This window comes from Tenrec ecaudatus, chromosome 7, assembly GCF_050624435.1.
Source record: "Tenrec ecaudatus isolate mTenEca1 chromosome 7, mTenEca1.hap1, whole genome shotgun sequence".
NCBI lineage: Eukaryota > Metazoa > Chordata > Mammalia > Afrosoricida > Tenrecidae > Tenrec > Tenrec ecaudatus.
In genome coordinates this window covers 38,815,186-38,834,786 of record NC_134536.1, presented here as the reverse complement: position 1 = coordinate 38,834,786, position 19,601 = coordinate 38,815,186, and the positions used below count along the sequence as shown (strand labels likewise).

Below are 19,601 nucleotides of genomic sequence, written 5' to 3'. Positions count from 1 at the left end.
TTAAGTAGTAACGGTATGAGCAGAGTTATTTTACTGCCCGGGCTATCTAGATTTTCCCCCTATGTGTATCTAGGAGTTCTTTCTCATCTTCCTCTGTGAAAATTATTCCCTATGGAGATACAGCTACCACTTGCCTTATTAATCTGAAAGCAGTAAGTATGTCATAGTCAGCTATGTTGGTGTACGGGCAGAAAGAGACGTTCTGCTGTCCTACAGCGTCACACTGTCGGAAGCCCCCGGAGCAGTGCTGCTCTGGCTTGCAGGGAAATCGTGAGTGACCATGAGTTGGAAACGCCTGGAGGGCAGTGGGATATTCGCATGCAGGGCTCCTTGGTGGCATAGTGCTTGTTTGACTGCTAACCGACAGATGGTGGTTTGAAGCCACCAGTGCCGGGAGACAGCTGTGGAGTCTGCTCCTGGGAAGATGAGAGCCGGGGGAACACCGCGGGGCAGTTGTACTCTCACGTTACAGGGTATTGATGAGTGGGAATCAACTCGATGGCAGAATCTGGGTTTTGGTGTTTTAGAAGGCTAGATTCCAAAAGTAATTTTAAAAATACGATATAGTATATCTTATGAATGATTGATCTTCTTAGAATTTTAATATAGCAAAGTCAACAGTGAAGGGCTGACTATTCTGTTTCTCTCCCCCTTTGGGGGAAAAAGTTAAGTTGTGCCTTCACCTTATCCTGTACCTCAGTCCAGACGCCACCTCTTACTGACCGTTTGTCCTTTGGTTAAGTGACGAAAAATACTTTGTGCTTCACTTTCTGTCGCTGGGGTCAATAAGACTACCCATCTCATAGGATCGTTGTGCCTATGAACTGAGTTAATAAACATTTCGTGAGCCGTCCTTGTACGTAATAAGTGCTATGTTAGTATTTTATAAGAAGATGGAAAGCATCATTTTTCCACGTCCGACCAAAGTAACAAAATTTCAGCCCTATTTTCTTCATAACTTCTTACTTTTTCATCTCTTAGCTGTACTGACAAGGGCTAGGCAGAATGTCAGGTCGCTTTGATAAGGCAGAAGCCAGCTGTGGACAGCTGGAGAACAGCAGGAGGGGACGATGGGATAGGCAGTCGGTTCGCACTCAAGGGTGCTGGACCCTGAGTCTAAAATCACCACACTGATTCTTGAACCGATTGGCTGGTGTCCCTGAAGGACCCTCTTCTCTTTCCATCTCTGCCAGCAATGCCCTGGCAGAGGAGAGCCGAGGGACCAAGGGCTAATCAAGTATCAAGAGGACGATGTTACAAAAGGTGTATTGTTACAAAAGGTGTTACAAAAGGTGTTACAAAAGGTGTTACAATTGTTACAAAAGGTGTATTTACACAAGAACCATTAAGAACTTAAAGTAAATTCTGCATCGATGTAGCTTCCCTTTATTTTTGTTTTTTAATTTTTTGAATCCCTCATCTGTGCAATAGGTGCAGTGATCACTAATAAGGATCTAAGTTCAACTGTTTAGTCACATTAAACACACGTCACTTTTTTCCTCTCATGAATATGAGGGTATCATTGTTCTTTAACCGGCGTATATCCAAAATGAAAATCCAGGTTGGTTTGGCTTTGATTTACATTCTTAATTTTGAGTTCCAGTCATTTTAATAGGAAAGTACTTGTTTGGTTCCTAGGACTTATGTAACAGGGATCAGCCATTAGAAAACAGCAGAGCCCGAGTAATGACATGACCCGTCAGTAGGACAATTTCCTGGTCTGATATGCAGCCTGTTTATGGTTTGATCATGGAAGTTGTGATTATTCTTATAAAAATAGTGCATGATCTTTTATTGCAAAAAATCATATCTTAATAAAATTGGCATTTTATTATTTTCTAGCTACAATTTTATCACAGGAATGAAAGCTATATAATACTATATATTTTACTGTCCAGACCTGACAGTATTGATTTTTTCACATTCAGGTTGTTAACTGGTGTGAATTTTCATAGTTTGTGCCTCTGTGGTTCTTATTGAGAATAAAGTTGAATAATGCATGGTGCTCTGTCTTCAGCCCTCTGGTAGACAGTAAATTATGCACACCAGTTAGCTGAAAGTCAATGATCCTGCGAGTGCTTCCTGAGTAAATCATTTTCCTATTTATCAGATGATTCTAAAAATACTCATCATTGCTCTCAAGGGCATTTTTTTCTGTAGTTGGGTAACAAGTTTCAGTCAAGAAGGAAGTTTCTCACAGACTTACTGTACATTGTTTTGAAGGTTATCAGCGGGCTTGGAGCATCACTGATAGATTTCTATTATCTCTGACTAAAATGAGCCTCAAGGAGAGGAAAACTTCAGAAAGTAAAATCTCAACGATTCATCAAAACCATCTTGATACCTTTTGCTGTTTCTTGCTACTAATTTATTGTTTCCAAATATGACTTCCTATTCTATTTTCTCTTTCAGTGTCATGGTGCATGATTGATATTTCAGTTGTATTTTGTATGGTTATAAATGTGAAGACCTGAAACATATACCCAGGCCCTGTTAGGTTCATAGCAAAAATAACTTTAAAATAAAGTACAAGACTCATAAAATATATTCCGAATTTTAGAGTTGTAACACCCTTAGTATGATTTTGTTGCATATAACCCTTATAATAATATTTCTCTATCTTTGAGGTAATCCCAACTCGTCTAGCCTTTGCAGGGCAATATTCCTTGGCTTTAACCACATTTGTAATTTTCTTTCAGCTCACCTGAAATGTTATGCTCCCACTGTCGATCTTTAGAGGGCTCTGGAAGGTGTCGGGCCTGTGTGAAAGGGAAGCAGATAATAATGTTGGGTTCTAAAGCCTGAAAAAATGCCACCATCCCACCTTTTTAAACTTTACAAAGTTATATAAATAGAACTGTGAAGAGTGGTGTGTTTGGTATTATTTCGACAACCCAAAGGATCCATTGTGAAAAGGAGCAGTTTTCTTAGTCTTACCCTCAGGACATCCCATTTTGACGGACCCATTTATTGTCTCAGAATTACAGTCCTTTTATTTATTATAAAATGAATGCATCGCTGGCTACTATAAGATGGTGAGACTAGCTCAGATTTTACTAGAAAAATATCTAAACAAAAATTCTCCAGAAGAAACCAAAACAACCAAAAACACGCTAATGGTTACAGTGTTAAAGATCTACCCACTGCTGTTGCGTGGATTCCAACTAAAGTTTCCCTACAGGACAGAGTACCACTTCCCCATAGCATTCTCAAGGCTGTGATTGTTAGGAAGCAGACGGTCACCTCTCACTGTCATGGAGTGGCTGGCGGGTTTGAACCGTCCATTTTTGGGGGGTTTGTAGCCAGATCCTTAAGCACTATACCATCAGATTCTTATCTATTTCCACGTGATTACTATTGAAGATGGTTTCTCCTCAGGGAGTATGCTTCATTGCCTTCTCAAGTCTCTTTGAACCAGAGTGCACTCTGTAAATTATGACCTTAGGAATGATTGAATTTCACTCATAAAAATTAGCTCCCCAAGACAAGGGTTGGCAGTCATCTGTAATTCTTGTACAATTCTTGGTGTTTGTGTTCTCACGCCAAATTAATTCTAACCTATTAGAATTACTCTTATGGCTCCCTTATTTATTACTTTAAACTGACATTTGACAAACTTGTCATTTAAAGAAAAGTGACATTTGACACAATTGCATGGGTATTTCACCGGCTAGCCAATGCTTTGATGTGTGTCTTTAAGCTGAAAGCTCTCCCTCATCTGCCAAATTCTCATGTTACTCTCTGTCTGGTCTGAAGCAACACCCCAGCTAGGTCTGTAAATGAAAAGGGATCACTGAGAACAGCGAGTTTCATTTCTCTTGTTCCTGCAGTCTTACTTCTACAAAAATTTAGACATTCAAGCTCACTAATGATCGTAATTACTGCCAATAATGACTGGAAAGATAATGGAATTTCCCCCAAACTTTTTGAAACCCCTTCATATATTTTATTTTGTTGCTAGCTTCTGTTAAGTTGATTCTTACTCACATTGGCCCACGCGACTCCGATGTCCTCATAGGATCGGAGTTACTAGGCTGTACGTAGTCGATGGTGTTGCTATGAGTTGGAACCAAGTTGATGTTTCCTAACTAACAACAACAACAAAGTATGGTGATAAAGATGAGACTTTCTACTCCTGTAGGGGGTTACCGTCTTGGAAACCCACAGAGGCAGTTCTAGCCTGTCCTATATGATCTCATGAGTCAGCATTCACTTGATGGTAAGCGGTTTTTGCTTTAATCTATGGTGGTGCTGTAGGCGAGGCATTTGGCTGCTAACTGCAAGTTCTGTAGTTCAAATCCACCAGCTGCTCCAGAACATGAAGCTGTCTGCTCCCACAAAGTCTCAGAATTGAATCCATAGCAGTGGGTTTGGATTTTGGGGGGTTTAATCTTCATGAGAGGGAACGGATTAGTAGATCTTTGCCTTGTAAAACCTCTGGTTGATTGGAACTGCCAACCTTTAGGTTAGCAACTGAGTCCTTAACTAATGCTCCAAACCCAAGCCAAACTCCCTGTCATTGAGTTGATGCGGATTCATAGCAATCCTGTAGGACAGGGTAGAACTGCACCTGTGAGTTTCCAAGACTGTAACTCATGATGGGAGTAGAAAGCCTCGTGTTTCTCCCACAGAACAGCTGGTGGTTTTAACTGCTGACTTTGCAGTTAGCAGCCTAACATAACCACAACACCATTGCTCCAAAAGGGCTCTTTGCATCTATTCTAGCATTAATTAAAGGCCACTTGCTTTATACATTTTTAAAATCAATGAACTCATTTGGCCCATCTAACCCTTTGGAGTAGGCAGTACTATCAAGCTGCTTTTTTAAGATCAGGAACTAAAGTGAAGGCTTGCACATCACACTTTGAAAAGAGGCAGAGCCAGGATTTGAACCACAACATCCTGACTCCTCTTTAGCATTATGATCTGCTGCCTCCCTCAAGGCATGCTACTCACCCAATTAAAAGAAATCAGCGTGATTTTGGTACTTGTTGAACTTGGAATGAATAGCATTTGATTTTGTTCATTATTCTCTATATTTTATCCTCCTTTGTATTTATGAAATCTATTTCTTGATTGATGCTCTGTGCCAAGCACTGTTATAGATAGAGGCCATTTCTGTGAATAAAAACAGATAAAAACCCTTCCCCTTGTAGTGTTTACATGATTGTGGAGAGACATAGACCATGACATTGTTGACGTAACATGGAATTGGTTCTGACCCGTAGCAACCTTACGCACAACAGAACTAAACATCGCCTTGTCCTGTGCCTTCCTCACAATTGTTCCCATGCCTGATCCCACTGTAGCAGCCACTGTGTCCATCCATTCCTATAGAGGGCTTCTTTTTTGATGCCTCTCCGCTTTACCAAGAAGATGTCCTTTTTCAGGGACCGGTGTCTACTGATAACATGGCCAGAGTATGTTAGAAACAGCCTCGCCATCCTTGCCCCTAGCGTGTGCTCTACTTCTGAGACAGGTCTGTTTATTCTTGTAGCGGCCCGTGGTATTCTTCTCCAGCGCCGCAATTCAAATGCCTCAGGTCTTTTGTCTTCCTTGGTCACTCTCCAACTTGCACGAGGCAATGGAGAGCACAATGGCTTGGGTCAGGCACACCTTAGTCCTCAAAGTAAAAATCTTGCTTCTCAGTACTCTAAAGAGGTCATGTCATGATGGACAGTAAGTCAGCAGTATGTTAGTCTATGTATGGTTAGCTCTAGGGAAAATACCACCGCTCCTCTGTCACTTTGTCATACTGTGGTGACTCGGTGGCAGCTCTGATGCTGGAAACTATGCCACTAGTGTTTCAGATCCCAGCAGGGTCCCGCAAGGTGAACAGATTTAAGTGAAGCTTCCAGACTAAGAATCCGCTCACAGCCTTCAGAGTTCATAGTGCCCCCCTGGGGGGCTTTCTGAGACTGCTGACCATGTGGATTGCAATCCCATGCATATCCCTTACATCACCAGGGCTTCTCAGAGTAAGAACAGACTGAAAAACACATAATGGAGGATGGTGTTGGTGACGAATACTGAAAGTCCCGTGGACTTCCAGAAGAACTAACAAATCTCTCTTCAAATAAGTACAGCAAGAATGTGCCTTAGCAGTGAGGATTTCAAGACTGCATCTTATATACTTGGAAGGTATTCCAGAAGAGATCCATTCCTGGCAAAGGACATCATGCTCGGTGAAGTAGAAGGTCAATGAAAAAGAGGAAGACCTCGATGGAGATGGATTGACTCAGTGACTGTAACAAGGGCTTGCAACAGCAGTTGTAAGGATGAGTCAAGACCAGGCAATGTTTTGTCCTATTGTACTTAGGGTCGCCGTGAATTACAATCAACTTGACAACATCTAAAAACGGCAACACTTTGAGACAAGAGTACAGAGTAAGCGAGGTAGTCAGGCAGGCTCTATTGCGAAGTTCCTGTTTGAACAGAGACATAAAGAAGATGGGGTGAGCCATCAGAATCCTTTTGGTGAGGACCGTCCAGGAAGAGGGGAAAGGTGCTCTCCAGGCTTGAGGTGCATGTGCCTGGCATTTTAAAGGACTAGCAAGGAGGCCAGGGCGGCTAGAGCAGTGAGCCGTATGGGGTTGGACAGAAGGGGACCCTGTGTGCTATGGAGAGAACCTTTGCCCTTCCTTTGAGAGAAATGCGGACATTCTGGAGTGTTCCGAGCAGGAGAGTGACTGATATGGTTTATACTTTTCTAGGCTCCTTCTGGTGGCCAGGAGACAAGGGCGGGAGAACAGACCACTCCATAATCCAGGGAAGGACAGGACAGAGGTGGTAGCAGTGCAGTGGTGGGCACTGGACATCTATTTTGCAGGCAGAGGCAAAGCAGTTTGCTTGCGTGTGGAGTGTGAGAGAAAGGGGCATCGAGCATGGCCCCGCGGTGTTCAGCCTGAGCAACTAAAGTAGAGCTACTGGTACCCGAGAGAGCAAGATTCTGAGTGGCCCAGGTAGACAGGGTGAGCTGGAGCTCAGTATGAGCGCTAAGGATAAGCATTTCAAAATTAAAAAAAATCTCATTATTAAGAAATGAATTGTTAAGTTTAAAGATCATTGCATGTGATTCAAATTGGAATATACACGTGAGGAGAGAGTTACTCCGTCCCATCTTGCCTTCTATCAGAACGTGTTTTCTAACACACGCTTTCAAACAGGCCCGATTTGCTTAGTGCTTCATGCTGCGCATTTCATCTTGACATCATTCATTCGTCTTCCATCAGGACCTTTTGACTAGTAGGCAAATGCATGTTGCTTTTGCTTCTGTGGCTGTCTGTCGGTAGGTTCACTTTTTGCACTTGGATCTGAAGTTTGAATGAGAGGCGGCATCCAATCTCTGATTCTAGGGGAGCCTGGCGTTGGGGCGGAAATCTCTGTTAGATCACGGGACATGCTGCTGAGTGTGGCACGAGAAGGCGTCTCCGTTTAAAAGGATTATCCCAGAAATATCCACTACATTTATGAATAAAAAGTCTCCGGAGGCTGGCATAATGAGTTTTAACTTCTTCCAAACCAACTTTTGCTTTCCTTTCTGTATGATTTTACTATTCTGTTAGTTACTGCTTCAAAACAGCACAATGGTATAACATTGTAGTTAGGTTTTGTCTCATTTCCCAAAGGGCAGGGGAGAAAATCCAGATGAGCATCAGCCTAGAGTGGAGTCGACGTGGGGGTCCGACCCAGCTCCTCTGCCAACCATTTCCGCCCTTCTGACACTAGCCATCCGCCCTCAGCATGCTCTGCTTCGGTGCTGGGTCTGAGAATTCGTTGTGATGGTCACATAGACCATACCGACTATACTTAGAGTTATGGAGTATATTCAAGAGGTATAACACGATATAAGTCAAGATCAAGAATTGCGTGAGATACCGTTCTTTAATCAGGACAGTTTTCCTAGCCGTGCCTGCAGGCTTGCCTCTGCCCCATGCCTTTGGTCTGCGACCTCCGCTCTTGAGCCCTAAACATGACCTGGGGCCAGGCTTACAGCGCTCGTTAGCTGCTCCCGTAAGTGCCCAGTCCAGCGGAAAGCCTGAATGTGTGCTTAGTGCAAGTATCTCTTACTTTTTTGAATGTAGAAATTTCTTCCCTGGCTTTTGGAATGTTGATACGGGTCTTTTCTTTCTTACATATTGTTATCACTTTATCCTTAGCACCTTGTTTCAATTTTGGTTTTGACTGTTTCTGTTGGGCTTCTCAGTTTGTGACGCACAGGAGGAGTGGATGGTAGTGACAATAACTGATTCAGGGGTTGCTAGGGGTGCAGGCGTGGGGAGTGGGTGACGGAGGGAAGGGGATCTCAGGACTAGCAAACGAAGGCAGGAGGTAGGAGGGAGCACTAGAACTGACGGTTAGTGCATAACTCATTTTAAAGGTGATTTAACCATGGGGGGAGGAGGGATGGCAGAATGTTCTAAATTTGATATGGTAATGATTGTACAATTCTTGTTGATATGACTAAACAATTGAACTAATAAATTGTGTGATATATAAGTTAGGTGTCAATAAAACTGTTAAAAAAAGGACAAAGCAGTCACCAAAAATCATACAGCCATGTAACCCAGTCATGGGAGGCAGCCATGGGAAGCAGTTATGGGACCCAGCCACTATTTCCCCTGAAGGAAGGCATCTTATTAGTTCTCCGGTTTATTTTTTAAACTAAGATTTCCATAGACTGCCCCCAAAGAGCAACTCCTATAGTCCGTGGCTCCACTGCACACACAGGTTACTGGTTTATTGGTCAACAATAACAATTTGGATGAATAGATTACACCTTTTTACATTCAGGTGACTGTCTGCCCCTGTGAAGATGTACAGTTTCCCTGAAAGTAGGGCCACTGTGAGTTTGAGTCACCTTGATGGTAGTGGGTCGTATTCACATGAGATGTCAATACAAGAAAGCTAGTGAGTAGTACTCATGGCTTACCTACATTCCTACAAGCAAGAAAAATAGTACTTTGTGCTTGTACAGGATCAATAAAAATATATAACAAAACTGTAGTAACAGTTTGGAGTAATTTAATTTGAATTTTTGGTTCTTTTTTTATACTAAACACAGACTTCATTAATAAAGGGGAGAAAATGTATATTATGATGCACTTTAGTAAAATTTATATGATATCTGAAAAGTATATATGTGCATAGGAAATACATTCTGAAAGATGTACACTAAAGCTTTGATATTGATTAATAATAAGAATATAACATCATGGATAATTTTTGTTTCCTTTTTTTGTTGAAGAGTATTCATATCTTCTCATCTTTAGCAAACGACAAATATCCCATCACATTTTTTAAATCACCCATCTGCCCATTGTTATTGGAGATGGTTATTCTTTCTTCGATACCTCTTGTATACTTGATATACTCCATTGTTTCTGAGGTATAAAGTGTGCAAAGATGTGAATGTAACCAGCATAAAGCCCACAACTCTTTAATGTTGTTAAGGCCCCTAATCCCAGGCAGTGGAGCTGTAAAACACCATCTTATGGTGAGTGGTTTCAAGTGTCAGTGGGCAATGCTGTACAAGGGGGGGCCCCCTCAAACCAGGATTTCCCCCCAAAGTTATGTATTTTATTTTTTTTAACAAAACAAACGTATCACCTTCAAAGCACTCTCTATTACCATGAATACACTTGTCAAATATGTGATTCCATTCTTGATAACATTTCTCAAACTCATCTGTTTGGATGGCTGACAGCACCTTCCTCATTTTTTCTTCACTCTAATATGTTGTCAAATCGCTGCCCTTTCATGGCCCCCTGCATTTGCTGACACTGAAAGAAGTTGCACAGAGCAAGGTCGGGTGAGTCAGGTGCATGGGGCAAGAAAAGCATGTTGTTTTTTGCCCCAAACTGGTGCACGGAGATGGCTGCATGAGTAGGTGCATTGTCGTGGTGGCAAAACCAGCCCCATCTGCCAAAAATCAGGTCTTTTATGTCACATATGGTTATACAATCTTTTCAGACACTCTAAATAGAAAACTTGATTAATAGTCTGACCTGGTAGAACGAACTTCCAATGTACTATGAGTGGACATTTTCATCCTTTCGAGAAGTTGATGGTCATCCAGATTGAACTTTGTCATCAATCGACCTTTCACCTTTTTTGAAATGCAAAAACCACTTGTCCACTTGAGTATTTCCATTAGCACTGTCCTTAGAAGCTGTGTTCAACATCACAACAGTGTTTGTGGCATTTTGGGGGGGCAGGAAACAGAATTTCACAGCTGCATGCTGTTTTCTTAAATCAGCTATCACAAAACATGATGTTTGAGTGAAATGGCTTTCTTGAAAAAAATTCATTGTGACCAGAGAGAACCTTCCCAGGTGATGCCACTGGGTGCACTGACTCAGCAAGTTGCTGGATGCTCACCTAGTGGGAAAAAGGTGAACTATGAAAGTTCTTCTCTGCATAGTGCAATTCCGGTTTTTTGGAGGGGGTACCCCTTTGCGTATCAAAAATGTAGGTAATGTCAGTAATGATGTGTCAAGTACTGACTTGGGAAATGTTTTGGGATGAAATAATTCATTGGTGTTATTTTATTTTTTTGTTCCAAGGGAGTGAAAAAAATAGATCCTCAATTATATGAAAAATTTATCGGTCACAAATTTGGAGAAGAAATGTTACACCGCATAGATCTTTGTTCTATGGAGAAGGAAAAACAAAGCAATGGTTATTATCACTGCGAGTCTTCAATTGAGATTGGTGAGTGCCACTTAAAAAAATTACATGTTACCTTTCATTTTGTGATTTCTTCAGAATTCCTTCATTTTGGCAAATCGATGTTTGGTGTATGTTTTTCAAAAATGGGATGTATGTGTTTCCCTCAGCGATCTATTTCCTGATGATTACGTTTTGATGATAATGTACTTAAGGCCTTATAGACCATGGTGAGTATTTATACTTCTCAGTCAAGACTTCAGTGGCTATAGTTTGCATACTTCTGTGTTTTATGTTAATTTTAAGGAAGCTTGAAGTGTTGATTCAAGATTCCTTTCAGTATAATTATGTTCCATGCATATGAACAAAGCATTTTCTCCAGGAAGGCCATTGCATGTGTCAGGCCACAGGAGGCACTGGTGCATTTGCTGCTTCCAGTGAGGGTTAGAGTGAGCCAGGCAGGAAACTGCACCACGAGAAGACGAAGCGCAGACGGGCTGTGGAGACTGAAAACTCACCCCTCAGCGTCTTCCCAAAGAAAACATGTTCCAGGGGAAAGCAAAGATCACACGTAAATACTGTACCATCGTATCCGGAAGATGGCATGGGATGAGAGAAACTCACCCACGCTGTAGAGTTTCAAGCATTTCAAAGGAGCCTGTTCTGTTGTAATTTCAATTTATAATTTCAAACCAGATCGTATTCCTATAAAATTGTAAACTTCTTGACAACTGATTTGTGTACTTATAAAGTAACATGAAAGTACTCAAAGAAGATAAATATATTTATCAAAATATTTGGAGGTCAACCAAGATGATTTTTCTCTTCATCAGCTTGAAGAAAATCTGTGGGAAAAAAGAAACAAGGAATTCTAATAACTGAAGTTTATTGAAGCATTTAAAATATTCAAAGGCACAATTTTATTTCCAATTCCTGTTAGAGATCTTCAGAGATATTTTAAAAAATGTTTTCCCTTACAAAATCTTGGCTATCTTAAACAGAAGACATTCAGTATGTTGTTTCAATTTTACCTTCTAAAACATTTCAAATCTGTTTCAAAGATTTTTTATGTTTTCACAATCTCTGCAAGAGCTGTCTTCCATCCAAATTTTTATTTTTAAAAATTAAAATTTTTCTTCTTCCATCCAAATTTTGATGAAGACTAAATAATTCTGCTTAGGTTCATTGAAATGGGAAAATTTAGATCTTTCTTGTGTAATGCAGACTTTGCCTAGCTTTGCACATGTTCTCTGATATGACTTTCGGCTCACTTCCAAGATTGAACGTAGTACTTCCTCGCCTCTCCTACTTTTATTTGTAAAAAAAGGCAAAAACATAATAATGCACCCCATCAAAGCCAAATCAAACTCATTGCATCGAGCTGATTCCAACTCATGGCCCCCTGGTAGGGTTTCTGACTAAATCTTTCTGTAGACAGACGGCCTCATCTTTCTCTTGCAGAGCAGCTGGTGGGTTTGAAGCACCGACCTAGGGGTTAGCATTGTATGCCTAACCCACAGCACCACTGCGCCTCCTTAAATACAGTAATACTTGTAAATATATTGAAGCTATTATGGGAAAGAGTACACACATTATTATAATTTAACATCTTAACTGCTGTTAGTAACTGTCCAGCTCTCCCCAAATCACTGTTGTAGCTACTGCGTCCCCTCGTTTAGTGCCCCTTTCTAGTGCAATTGCTGCAATTCTCTCTGTTCTAGGCAATTTCTCTAGATCTTTCCTCCAGGTGGTGCATATCTCGCACTCTTTGATAGTTCAGAAGAATTAATCATCTTTCAAACCCATTCCAATCTTGTATCTACATTTACATCATTTAACACTAAAATTTTTTTTGCCTATTAGAAATATTTCTTTTTCAGTCACACTAAAGACTTCAAAATAATACCCACATCTAAAATGTTAACCCTTTTAATGAGCATTCTGTTATTTACTTCTGGATAATCATTAACTCTTTAAATCACTCCCGAATTTTGTAACAGAATAATATGTAGAATCTGTAATCCTTTCTTAGAGAGATACAGTTTTCATTCCCTGCCTTGTTTAATTGGCTTTATCTTCTCTTTGATTCATTCGATCCTGACTCACATTCAGTGTCGCTTCCTGCACCTTGTGCCCAGTGTTTTATTGTGTGCATTCATCGAGTGAGCAAAGGCCTTAGGCTCTTTCGTGTTCGTGCCTGTGGAGATTGTTTACCAAGCTTTGCATGGAACCACATATACAAGTTTTTCTGGGAAGAGAATCCATAGCTTTCATCAGATTTTTATGTTTCCTTTCTCTTAATTTGTTCTAAGTGCGGCATTAAAGGGCACGGGATCCGAAAACACTGGTTTTCTTTTCCGCTCTCTCTGTGATATTGCTTGATGTTACCGGTAGGTGGCATCACGTCAGTTCTGGCTCATCGTGACCCTGTGTCCAAGGAACGGAATGCTGTCTGCTCCCGCACATCTTCACAATTGCTGTTCCGTTTCAGCCCGTTTTTGCAGCAACTATGTCAGTGCATCTTGTGCAGTGTCTCCTCTTTTCTACAGACAGGGACTGGTTTCTCCTGATAACATTCCAGAGTATGGTAGGCGACCTCTCTGTCCTCCCTGTGGAGGAGCATTCTGGCTGTGCTTTCTCCGAGACAAATTGTTTGTTCTGGAAGTCCACGATGCTTTCAACACCACAGTGACCAATACACCAGTTCTCCTCCTGTCTTCCTTATCAGGATTCAACTTCCACGTGCATGTGAGACGATTGGAAATAGCATGGCATTAAGTCGCCCCTCAGTTCTCAACATGATAGCTCTGCTTTCTAACACTTTACAAAGTCTTGTACAGCAGGGTTGCCCGATGCAGTATGTTGTTTGGTTCCTTGACTCTGCTTCCCTGAGTGTTGATTGTGAAGCCAAGTCACTCCCTGCAACTTCAATCTTTTCTCCTTTAGTCATGATGTTGTCTATTGATTTGGTTGTGAGGATTTTGGTTTTCTTTGCATTGAATTGAAATCCATACTGAAGTTATTATGTCTTTAATCTTCATTAGGACATGTTTATATAAGATATTAAAAACATTGACAATATGCTTAATTTCCAAGATATTAATTTGATTTTTACTACATTTTTCTGTTTTTATACTTCAGAGATAACCATTCCTTTTCTGACATCTAAGAAATTTCAATAGAGTTAATTTTAAAGTTATTTTCATATTATTTTAAAACTTCTAATTGCTTGGGTTTTAATTATTCTATTTGTTCAGTCTTTTGGTATTATGTGAGTTTCTTCCTCCTAATTCGTACCCGTGTGTGATTCTGCTGTTGCCTTGGCTCTAGTCCCATAGGGTGCTGTTAATCATTGGGCTCTGAGCTGGTAGAGCAAGGTGCCATCTTACTCCCAAAGAGTTCATTCTGCTGGTTTCTACCCCTAACTCGTGAGTGAACACATTTGTCGTTTGTCTGCCATATTGGCTTCCAATATTTTTCATGGTTTTAGTTTGTATTAAATTTTAGATACACATTTTTTATATGAAATGTTTAACATTTTTATTGTACTATTTAAAATTTTCCCTCCCATTTTAAACTACCATGATAATTTTTCTTCTTATAATAAAGCCAAAGTTCGACTCATATTCCTTTATAAAGCCTTCTAGTTTTAAGCATTCATATTTATATTTGAGCACTGTTTGGGTAAAAATAAGGTATATGGCTGGCAAAACTAAGACATTTGCTGTCTGGTTCTATAAGAAAAAGGTTTCTGACCTTGATCAGTATATTCCCAAGAATAAACTTATAAGATGATAGGATATGCTTATTGTCAATTGACTCGGTTGTGTGTCTGTAGGAGTTAATGCCTTACTGCTAGTGTTGCCCTGTTCTTCATCCTCCCATGTTACATGTGTAAAGATATGCCAAAACTTAATTAGTGTTTCCCAATTTCTAATAAGCTTGAGTATTTTCATAAGTTTGGGGCAATTTATTGTCTTTTGCCTATTTTAAAAAGTTTAAATCTGAAAATTGTCTTTATCTTTGATTTGTAGTAGATTCTAAAGTAATTTGTATGCTATAATTACTATTTTCTGCTCTGCGGTTTATGTTTTCAGTCTTTATTTTTGATTAAGCAAAGTCATTAATTTTAATGTACAATGCACCAGTCTTTATGGTTGAGTCCTTTTTTATTTCTAGTTTAAGAAATCTTTAAGTTACCTTACAGCCACAAGTATGCTCGTTTACACTATAGTTTCAAAGCATAGCTTTTTCGCAATTACATCTTTAATTCCCTTGGGGTTTGATTTGCATGTATGTTGGGAGGTGAGTGCCCAGTCTCTCTTTTCATTCTAGTTGTCTATGTCCCTTTACTAAAAAATAAAGAGTCAGTTCCTTATGACTGCGTTTGGCAGCTTTATCGTATATCACGTGCTTCTGTTTGTGTGGGCGGTTTCTGTGGCTTTATGCTTCTCTCCTGAACCAATACCATCCTGTCTTAGCTACGATGACTCTACAATTAGGCTGAGGATATGATTTTTGAAGGCACCCCAGCTTGTTATTGGCCTCTAAGAAAACCCACTCATCAGTTTCTAACAAAAATTTGGGATTTCCCCAGGGATTGGCTTTGTATATGAATTTGGGGGAGAATTAACAATTATATAGTAGTGATTTAGAGCTATTCCATGAACATGGTATTTCTCTAAATTTATTTAGTTCTACTAGAAGGTTTTCAATAGTATTTTCTTAGATAGTTTATGTAGTCTTACACTTCACTTTAGAAATGTCATACTACCGTAGATGTAGTATTTAAAAAACTTGTACTTTTAATGGTGGTCCTGATATATTAAAAGAAAATCTATATTGTAATATTTAATTGTAACCAGAAAATGTGGTAAGCTGTCATTAATGATAATAATTCCCCCACAGAGATTTTGTATATTCTAATAACAATAGTTTGATTTTTAAATTTTTAATTCTTATGTTTATCTCACTATCTTAGCTGGGCCTTTAGGAGAGTGCTGATTAGAACTAGTGATATGCGCATCCAGAGCTGGAATTTCAAAGTGAAAAGTGTCAATATTTACTTATTACTATTTTCTTTGAATGGTTTATATGATACTTTTTGCCAGATAGAGTAATATTTCTTCTATTTCTTGTTTGTCAACATTCTTAAAAATTATGAATGCTGAAATTTAACAAATCTTAAATTTCATCAAAATGAATTAGTCTTGAAAATTATATTTCTTCTTTAATCTGTTAGTAGGGTAAATCGCACTGATACTAAGCCAATCTTGAAATTTTGGAATAAACTCAACTTAGTCTAGATGTATTAATATATTAAATTATGCAAATAATTTGATTCATTTTCCCAGTGTTTTGTTCATGAATTCTGTATTTATTATTATTAAAGAGACTGACAAGGAAATTTTCTTTCTTTTACTGTCCTTATCAGTTTTTGCTATCTCTTTTATGCTGATGTTTTAAAATGTTGAGGGCTTTACCTCCTCTTCTATTATTGGGATGATTTTATGAAAGACTGAAATTATTTCTTCACTGACATTTTGGAAAACTTGGTAAAACCAACTATGCCTAGTATATTCCTTGGGGAAATATATTTAATTAGTTAATTTATATTATGGCTATGGGCTGTTCATATATTTACCTATTTGAGTCTGCTTTATTTTCAGGAATGTATTTCTTCTAAAATTTTAAATTTATTAGCATACAGTTATTACTATTACCCTCTTATTATATTTTAATTATAATAGTACCTAAAATGAGGCCCTTTAAAAATGTCTAATGCTGTTTATTTTGGTCATCTTCCTTTTTCCCACTCTTAGCCTTTGCAGACACTTGTGCTTTGTTAGTGTTCTCAAAGAGCCAACTTTTGACTGTGCTGATCCTCTCTCTCCTTAGTTTTACATTTAATGTAGCTTTCTCCTTTTTAATTATATTATTATATATTTTAAAGGATTTAATCAGCTGTTCTTATTCTTGTTTCTTGGTATGGCTGCATGGGTGATTAATTTTCTATTAAGTTAAATTGGTTTCATCCAGTCTTCTGCTTCCTTGCGGATCTTGGCTCTGCTCTCCTCATTATTGAAAGGGGTGCCTGCACTTTCCAGTTATTATCATTGACTCATCTCTTCTCCCCTCAGTTGTTTCCATTTTCCCTTCAGGTATAATGGGGCTTAGTGATTAGATGCACATTATAATTTTTAGATTGTCCTCACAGATGGACTCTTTTATTATTGAAAATTGTTTGTTTTGTCTCTAATAACAATCTTTCACCTTAAGATTTGTTTCTGTGTTATTAATTTAGACTGATTCACATTTCTACAATAAGCACGTTGCTGCCCATTTTCTGCTATAATATACTTTTATGCAAAAGGTGAGGAAAATTGAGTAGGAAACGAGTTGAATATGAAGCCAATATTCACAACTTCAGTTAAAAATTAAGTACTAACGGTTGGTTCTATCTGCCTCTTTACTGTGTGACTTTAGCTGCCTACAAATCTAGAGGCTCTGCCCACTGACATCGCATCCACTCCAGCTCGCAGTGAACCCAATGGCCCCAAAGCACTACCGTTGAGTCACTTCCAATCGTAGCCAGAGCCCAAATCATAGTATTTTCAAGACGTTGTCAGCCTTTGTGGGAGTGAGCAGCCTTCCCTCTCTCTTGAGTGGCCTTGAACCTCTGACCTTGTGATTAGCAGCCCAAGCTTACCCGACAGTGCCACGAATGGTGCTCTTTGCTAAAATTTCAACCTATAAAAATAATAAAGAAGGGCCAACAACACACACCGGCTCTTACTCATGGAAACTAGGAATGAAATATAGGCCAGATTTCCTGTGCTGGTGAAAACTCTTCTCGGCGAGCTACTTACTGAAGTTAGATGAATTAATTTTTTCTCATCCAGCTATGCTGCATTTATCTATCCTTAGAAAGTACTTGACTAAATGACACCCTTTGTAAGATTGAGAGCAATTTAGTGCTTTCAAAGACTCGTTTGCTTTTGGCTGGCATACATATCTGAGGAGGCAGTGAAAACATTGGTGAGGCCTATGAGGGATTTTTTTATAGACCAGTGTATTTCTCTACATCTTCTGCAAATTGAGAGAACAAAATTATTTTCGGGCAACTCCAACAGCATTTTGGTTTCATAGCTAATGTTTGCTCACCAATAATCTAGTGAATATTTTCAAGCATGTATAATGTGCCTTTGTTGAGTGTCCTGAGATCTAACCCTTGTAAGTAGAACAGAATTACCGAGGAGGCTAGGACCACATCTGCAAAACAGAAGATGTATTAATGTTTATTCACAATGTGAATGACTTTGATAGGAAAGTGGCAGAAGGTTTGTTCACCTAGGGCAAGGGAGGGGCAGAGCTCCAAATATGAGGCGAGATGGACAAGCGGAGAGATGGCTGGTAAAAGAGACTGGTGATGAGTTTTGGATATGGCTTTCTGCGGAGAGAAGCCAGGACTTGGGAGGTGGATGAAGGGAACCTTCTTTAGCAAAGGAAGGTTTCGGCTGTGTGTGTGTGTGTGTGTGTGAGAGAGAGAGAGAGAAAGAGAGAGAGAGAGAGAGAGAGAGAGAGAGAGAGAGAGAGAGAGAGAGAGAGAGAGAGAATGCTTATGAGGAGAAGAGGAAAGAAGATTGATGCAACCCACACAGGCACACATATAGTATGTGATAAAGGAGACAGAAGAGATAGATATGGCACAAAGGAGGATGAAGTTCAACAACCAGGCCTCTGTCCTTTGGAGGTGCATAACATCCTCCATAGGTCACCAGAAGGGTCCAGTTGGAAACCCCACTAAGGAAACTGGACTCTACCTTAAACATACCTGTCGCAGGTTAAAGGAACTAAAATATGCCTTGGACTACTAGAGTTACCATATGCCTTATGGGGATGACTTACAGTGTTCCCCAATAAAATAATGATGTCTCTAAAGTGGACCAGGGACATATGTAAACCATATGAATGCATATTGAACTTACACAGTGGTCCTGCTTAGTACTTGCCCTCATGAAGAAAGAACTGACAATATGGGAATTATAGCGAAATATGGTCACTAGACAGTGCCAGGCTATCAGAAAGAATAGCATCTCTTAAAAGCTTGTCTTAGAACAAGCAGCCATCTAAGTGAAGGGTCAGCTAAGCCCACACCAGCCTATGTGATCCAAAGATTGTAAATAATAAAATGCAAGACCAGAGAAGGGATTGGCATTTGAGCTTAAATTCTGAGTACCCAGTTTGCAGACGGCTGTGGGTGACAGTGGAAGAAGTCCTCACGTGGACTAAGCCTCTGGTGAACCCCGTTGACCATCGACAGGGATGGGAATGGCCTTGCTCTCAGAGTGCATCAGAAAGTGGACTCATGCAGACGAGTTAAAATGTCGTCACACCTTATCTTTGTTCTCCCCTTTGATGCGTTTTAGATTTGTTCTAGGTTATGTTTTCAGTTGAGGCATTTCTCTGTTATTGTTGTCTTTTCTGTATGTTGTTCCTTACATGAAATCCAGTGTAGGGAAATCTACAGAGACAGCCACTAGATCGATAATTTCTTAGGGTTACGGTAGGGAGGTTGGAAGAGGATGGGGAGCTAATAATACTGAATACACGAAAGGAGAAAACGTTCTAATCGTTGTGATCGCACAACTCCTTGTATTCTATTTAAACGATCGAATTGCATGGTATACGGATTATATATCAATAAGCCTATTGAAACTACCATAAATAAAAGAGGATGACATTAATGTTGCCATGAACCTATAGAAGTGCATCCGACAAATGAGTGCTCCAATTTAATCGAGGCTACACCATAAAGGCATCGAGGGGTGGGGCTGGGGTTGGGCCATCTTAACCTCGGACTGCCCAAAGCATGGAGTTATTGGGCATTTTTTGGTCCTTCCTAGTTATAGTGTACAGTCACGGAGGGGCTC

General features: G+C 39.7%; 1 protein-coding gene across 1 annotated transcript in view; it reads left to right on the top strand.

Moving 5' to 3' along the window:
* Positions 1-19,601, top strand: part of LOC142452350 (uncharacterized) — an 87,312-nt gene that overhangs the window by 63,727 nt on the left and 3,984 nt on the right. Inside the window, exon 7 of the mRNA XM_075553728.1 lies at positions 10,566-10,713. Within this exon, the coding sequence (XP_075409843.1) occupies positions 10,566-10,713 (148 nt within the window). The remainder of the gene's footprint in view (positions 1-10,565; positions 10,714-19,601) is intronic.